Source organism: Coregonus lavaretus, assembly GCF_964263955.1.
Source record: "Coregonus lavaretus genome assembly, chromosome: 19".
NCBI classification, from domain to species: Eukaryota; Metazoa; Chordata; class Actinopteri; order Salmoniformes; family Salmonidae; genus Coregonus; species Coregonus lavaretus.
Window position 1 is genome coordinate 40,856,160 of NC_140006.1, and position 6,769 is coordinate 40,862,928.

A 6,769-nucleotide genomic window follows, 5' to 3' on the forward strand; every position below is an offset into this window, starting at 1 on the left:
CATTTTTCTTCTATAATTTTATTGCATTTCCTCGTAAGATAACATGTACAGCCCAAACACAAACAACCATGCAGGCGTCCATGTGGATGCCATGTTATGAATGCAAATCATACGTCTGTTGTGGACTGAATCAGGGAGTCTCTTAGGCCCACAGAGGCATGTCAGCGCACAGCTCTTGGCTCTGGTCGGTGACGGTCATCACGTCGATGTTGATGCCGTTGGAGGTGAACACGTTGTACAGCTCCTCCAGTTTCTCCTCAGAGAGGGTGGGCTCTCTGCTCAGGATCCAGGCCAAGTCCGCGTGGAAGGTGCCCAGGATGTCCGTGCAGCCGTAGACCACGGAGTAGCCCTCGTAGTCGGTGGACAGCACCCAGTAGTTGCCGGGGGGAGAGTCTGCAAGAGATGAGAACATATATTCAAATACATTTAGTAGTTTGTTAACGAGAATAATTTAAAAAAGATATATGGTCCATCCTCCCTTTCCTATAAATATTGTTACGAAACCCAGAACTAGCCTAAGGATAGTGTTGCACTCTCATTGTCTAGGGGTCCAAGGCCTAAATAGCTGGTCTGTAACCTGAATGAATGTGTGCATTTATGTGAAAGATCTGCAGACGCGCCTTGGTGTTGAATATACAGTTGAAGTCGGAAGTTTACATACACCTTAGCCAAATACATTTAAACTCAGTTTTTCACAATTCCTGACATTTAATCCTAGTAAAGATTCCCTGTCTTAGGTCAGTTAGGATCACCACTTTATTTTAAGAATGTGAAATGTCAGAATAAAAGTAGAGAGAATGATTTATTTCAGCTTTTATTTATTTCCATTCCCAGTGGGTCAGAAGTTTACATACACTCAATTAGTATTTGGTAGCATTGCCTTTAAATTGTTTAACTGGATCAAACGTTTCGGGTAGCCTTCCACAAGCTTCCCACAATAAGTTGGGTGAATTTTGGCCCATTCCTCCTGACAGAGCTGGTGTTACTGAGTCAGGTTTGTAGGCCTTGCTCGCACACGCTTTTTCAGTTCTGCCCACAAATTCTCTATAGGATTGAGGTCAGGGCTTTGTGATGGCCACTCTAATACCTTGACTTTGTTGTCCTTAAGCCATTTTGCGACAACTTTGGAACTATTGCCCATTTGGAAGACCCATTTGCGACCAAGCTTTAACTTCCTGACTGATGTCTTGAGATGTTGCTTCAATATATCCACATTATTTTCCTTCATCATGATGCCATCTATTTTATGAAGTGCACCAGTCCCTCCTGCAGCAAAGCACCCCCACAGCATGATGCTGCCACCCCCATGCTTCACGGTTGGGATGTTGTTCTTCGTCTTGCAAGCAACCCCCTTTTTCCTCCAAACATAACGATGGTCATTATGGCCAAACAGTTCTATTTTTGTTTCGTCAGACCAGAGGACATTTCTCCAAAAAGTACAATCTTTGTCCCCATGTGCAGTTGCAAACCGTAGTCTGGCTTTTTTATGGCGGTTTTGGAGCAGTGGCTTCTTCCTTGCTGAGCGGCCTTTCAGGTTATGTCGATATAGGACTCGTTTTACTGTAGATACTTTTGTACCTGTTTCCTCCAGCATCTTCACAAGGTCCTTTGCTGTTGTTCTGGGATTGATTTGCACTTTTCGCACAAAAGTATGTTCATCTCTAGGAGACAGAACGCGTATCCTTCCTGAGCGGTATGATGGCTGCGTGGTCCCATGGTGTTTATACTTGCGTACTATTGTTTGTACAGATGAACATGGTACCTTCAGGCATTTGGAAATTGCTCCCAAGGATGAACCAGACTTGTGGAGGTCTACAATTTTTTTCCTGAGGTCTTGGCTGATTTCTTTTGATTTTCCCATGATGTCAAGCAAAGAGGCACTGAGTTTGAAGGTAGGCCTTGAAATACATCCACAGGTACACCTCCAATTGAGAAGCTTCTAACGCCATGACATCATTTTCTGGAATTTTACAAGCTGTTTAAAGGCACTGTCAACTTAGTGTATGTAAATGTCTGACCCCACTGGAATTGTAATACAGTGAATTATAAGTGAAATAATCTGTCTGTAAACAATTGTTGGAAAAATTACTTGTGTCATGCACAAAGTAGATGTCCTAACCGACTTGCCAAAACGATGGTTTGTTAACAAAAAATGTGTGGAGTGGTTGAAAAACGAATTTTAATGACTCCAACCTAAGTGTATGTAAACTTCCGACTTCAACTGTACATGTGCCCAGGGAGACAGCAACCTTACCTTAGTCCAGGGCCAGCTCAGTCTTTCTTGACGTCTTGGTCGTCCAAGCAGATTGTTATTTGTTCAGATGGTGACGAAACATGAATATGTACAAAAAGGAAAAATACCAAAGGCCCAAACTAAACAAACCCATCAGCCTCACAGCTCTATCTGCTGCTTCTCTGACTGACCATCACCTTCATTGGCAGAACCTGATGTGCTTATCAACCAAGGCTCAGCATTTGGACAAGGTTGCTGCTGCCCCCTGGGGGATGGAGTGTGGGAGTGTATCCTGTCAATGTGTTTGCCTAACTGCGCTAACACTACACCACCTACTACATAACACTATACATATACATACACATACAGGCCTCAGATCAGACATGAGTCAGAAACAGACAACATAAGAAGTCAAATGGACTTATATAGGTCTACCTCACAAGAATGTTGAGACCAATATATTAGACTTGAGGTGTGTTTATCCTCGAAGAAGGTGACTTCCAGCTTGGCAGAATCAGAGGGGTCCTTGGCCTTAGCATAGCCAGTGATAGCACTGACCGTGTTATCAGCAATGAGAGAAAAATGGAGAGAGAGGTTAGAGGGTAAACACATTCAACAATGGCGTTTTCTAAGGCCTACTAACTCATGGGCCCCTACTCAATCAATGGCAGATACAGGAAAACAGCACGTTCACTGGGAATGTTTTACGCTATATCTGAGGTGATAACCTTGTTAACCGACTCACCCCCACGTAAGCTGTGGGCATTTTCATTGGATAATGACATCACATCCCACCTGTCCTTCAGTTACCATTCTGAGTAAACCCACAGTGCGGTTTTCCTTTAACTGTATTTGATTGAAAAGAAGCATCAGACTTCGGTTTATAAAGGATAGCCTGGTCTCATGGAATGAGATACATTTTACATTTACATTTGAGTCATTTAGCAGACGCTCTTATCCAGAGCGACTTACAGTTAGTTAGTGCATACATTATTTTTTCATACTGGCCCCCCGTGGGAATCGAACCCACAACCCTGGCGTTGCAAACGCCATGCTCTACCAACTGAGCAACATCCCTGCCGGCCATTCCCTCCCCTACCCTGGACAACGCTGGGCCAATTGTGCGCCGCCCCATGGGTCTCCCGGTCGCGGCCGGCTACAACAGAGCCTGGATGCAAACATTTAATTTAAAGGTGAAGTCAGAGATGCATGAAGTAAACAGCAATATCGGCTCGATTTCCAACAATAACTAACAGCATTGAAGCACGAGGCAAAACATCTCTGTTGTTTCAGATCCGGCAGCTATCACGTCGTAGCTATGGACGCTATCGTGGCAACGTCATATCGCTGAAGTCTCAGTTTAATGTACAAAAATGTACTTAAAAAAAAAAACGTTTTAACTTGATCTCTTTAATGTACATACAGCAGCTCCCTGTTGAGGACACCAACGACTCCGGGGCTCTTCAGGGAGTAGGTAGCAGTGGTGCACTCGCCCTTCTGGAAGACGGCAGGAAGCTTCTGGATCTCATACCACTTGCCCAGATACTGTACCAAAGACAAAGGTCAAAGGTTATATGACAATGTTATGCTATGGTTCCGGACATTATTATGAGCCTTTCTCCACTCAGTAGCCTCCTGTGGAATACAGTGTTACTCAAGTAATGACACTGTTACTACAATGCTACTGCACATGCATAAGAGCAACTTCATATACAGTAATAAAAGTTAGGTATAGTCACCTTGGCGGCATCAAAGTTAGTTTGGACAGGGGGTTGGGGACATTTTCCAGGGCGTAAGGTCTGGGCGTTAGCTGCCAGAACCGACAGCAGGGACAGAGAGAGAACCTGTAGAGCCTGCATCTTAGATCCTGGGCAGGAACAGACACAAACACACACAGAAAAGCAGAGACATTTTCACCAACTCCATTGGAGGACAATGCAAATTGACTTCGGAAATACAGTACTTAATTAATATCAAAACCTTTTAGGGGAACAGAAAAACATGTTGTATAAGTAATTCTCCTAGACTCTGGTAAATCAACTTACATTTTACATCAGAAGTATGTTCACATTCTAGATCTAAACATAGAAAACAAAATAGCAAACACAACACAGAAAATACACACCCTGACTCAACAAATACAAGTCCTCAGAGTCAGGGCGTGACACTATGGTCCCAGCTGCCTTGAGATCATTGACAAGATCCTCCCGTGTAGTTCTGGGCTGATTCCTCTCCGTTCTCATGATCATTGCAACTCCACGAGGTGAGATCTTGAATGGAGCGACAGGCCGAGGGAGATTGACAGTTCTTTTGTGTTTCTTCCATTTGCGAATAATCCCAACAACTGTTGTCACTTTCTCACCAAGCTGCTTGGCGATGGTCTTGTAGCCCATTCCAGCCTTGTGTAGGTCTACAATCTTGTCCCTGACATCCTTGGAGAGGTCTTTGGTCTTGGCCATGGTGGAGAGTTTGGAATCTGATTGATTGATTGCTTCTGTGGACAGGTGTCTTTTATACAGGTAACAAGCTGAGATTAGGAGCACTCCCTATAAGAGTGTGCTCCTAATCTCAGCTCGTTACCTGTATAAAAGACACCTGGGAGCCAGAAATCTTTCTGATTGAGAGGGGGACAAATACTTATTTCCCTAATTAAAATGCAAATCAATTTATATAACATTTTTGACATGCGTTTTTCTGGATTTTTTTGTTGTTATTCTGTCTCTCACTGTTCAAATAAACCTACCATTAAAATTATAGACTGATAATTTCTTTGTCAGTGGGCAAACGTACAAAATCAGCAGGGGATCAAATACCTTTTTCCCTCACTGTATGTGTGTGATGCTTGCAGGATCTTGACTCTTTAAAGATCTTATAGAATATTGATTAATATCTTGTCAGAATTCTGAAAGATCTTGAAAGATCTCCGTTAGGATCATTATAAGATCTTGAGCTGTTACAGATCCTCAGATATCTTGTCATCTATTTAGTTTGTAATCTTCTTCTCAATGATCTTGTCAATTCCCTGTGTCTTATTTTATCTGTTTGTTTATAACGAATCCACAGGAAAGGTTTTGCTTATCATGACATGGAGGTTTGTGGCTTAGGATATTCATATTTTTGGGATATGACCACCTTTACAAATCCTACAAATCTTATTTATCATAAAACAACACAATTGGTCACTACTTGCCTGGTACCAAATGGTGCCAAGTGGTCCTCTTTCGAATGAATACTAAAGAAGTCCATAGGTTATTGTGTAATTACTATTTTATCATGCAATTTCAGCTATGCTTTTATGTTATGACAGGGGTGAATACAAAACTAATTGCAGTTAATAGCATCTTATATGTTAGAAATTGCATGGGAATATGGTAAAACACAATTATAAACCATTCATTACTTTATTTCTTAGGTATTGGACTCTAAGGCACAATGTCAAATATGCGGAGGAATAGCGGTTGTCAGGTTGTTAATGTTAAAGAATGTGTTCTCAATTACTTACCTGGTTAAAGCAGTGAATGACAACCATTATTTGCTATTCATGTAAGTTAACGGTAAGGATGTGACCCCGGAAGATCGTCAACAGGAGGTAGCGTCCCAGGAGAGGGGGGTACCTTCACCCCTTCATCAAACACGTTCACACAGTGGACCCCCACCCCCGGGACGCTACCTCCTGTTGACGTCTGGTGGTTGTATAAGGCTGTCAATCATAATTATGCAAGTTCTACATACATGTAACTGACACTTGTTTAACATACACGGTTGAGCTGTGCGATTACAGGTACCGTATAGGAGCATGTTGGTTGGGTTTGAGCACAATTATTAGTCAATTAGTCAATTATCATCAGTAAAATTGTCTGAATACTTGGGGTATATTTAGATTGTCTACTGTCTCAAAACGAATTCTTTGTTATAAAAAAGTTTTTTAGTGTTTTTTGGAAAATCACAAAATATGCAAACAAGATACAATAAAATAAAGTATTACAAATTGGACTAATTATGATTTCCAAATACTTGCCAATACTACTGATATGAATCAACATACATTTTACAGTAATTTGTTATGTTAGTTAAGGCCAGATTCACCTCAGTTCACCATATGGTGAGGTATCCATGTCAATTGTAACATAGCTACATAACCAAAAATGTAATGATTATGACATATCTTAAACCGCATCACGACTGCATTATAATGCATTATACATGTCTATGTCTATATATTTATGCATACATTTATAGCCCTTTTTACATCAACATTTCGTAAAGTGTCATCAATACCTTTATACTATTATACAGTGCATTCAGAAAGTATTCAGACCCTTGCCTTTTTCCACATTTTGTTATGTTACAACCTTATTCTAAAATGGATTAAATTATTTTTTTCCTCATCAATCTACATACAAGACCCCATAATGACAAAGCAAAAACAGGTTTTTAGACATTTTAAAATAAATAACGGAAATATTACATTTACATACGTATTCAGACCCTTTGCTCAGTACTTTGTTGAAGCACCTTTGGCAGCGATTACAGCCT

At 41.2% G+C, this 6,769-nt stretch overlaps 1 protein-coding gene across 1 annotated transcript; it reads right to left on the reverse strand.

Moving 5' to 3' along the window:
- Positions 1 to 4,097, reverse strand: LOC311146305 (apolipoprotein D-like). Its single transcript, XM_084182795.1, has 4 exons — positions 3,973 to 4,097; positions 3,657 to 3,778; positions 2,701 to 2,786; positions 1 to 393 (listed from the first exon to the last, which is right to left on the reverse strand). Exons 1-4 carry the CDS (start codon positions 4,090 to 4,092, stop codon positions 143 to 145), a joined length of 579 nt encoding a protein of 192 aa, XP_084038921.1. The 5' UTR covers positions 4,093 to 4,097; the 3' UTR covers positions 1 to 142.
- Between the last annotated feature and the right edge of the window lie 2,672 nt (positions 4,098 to 6,769).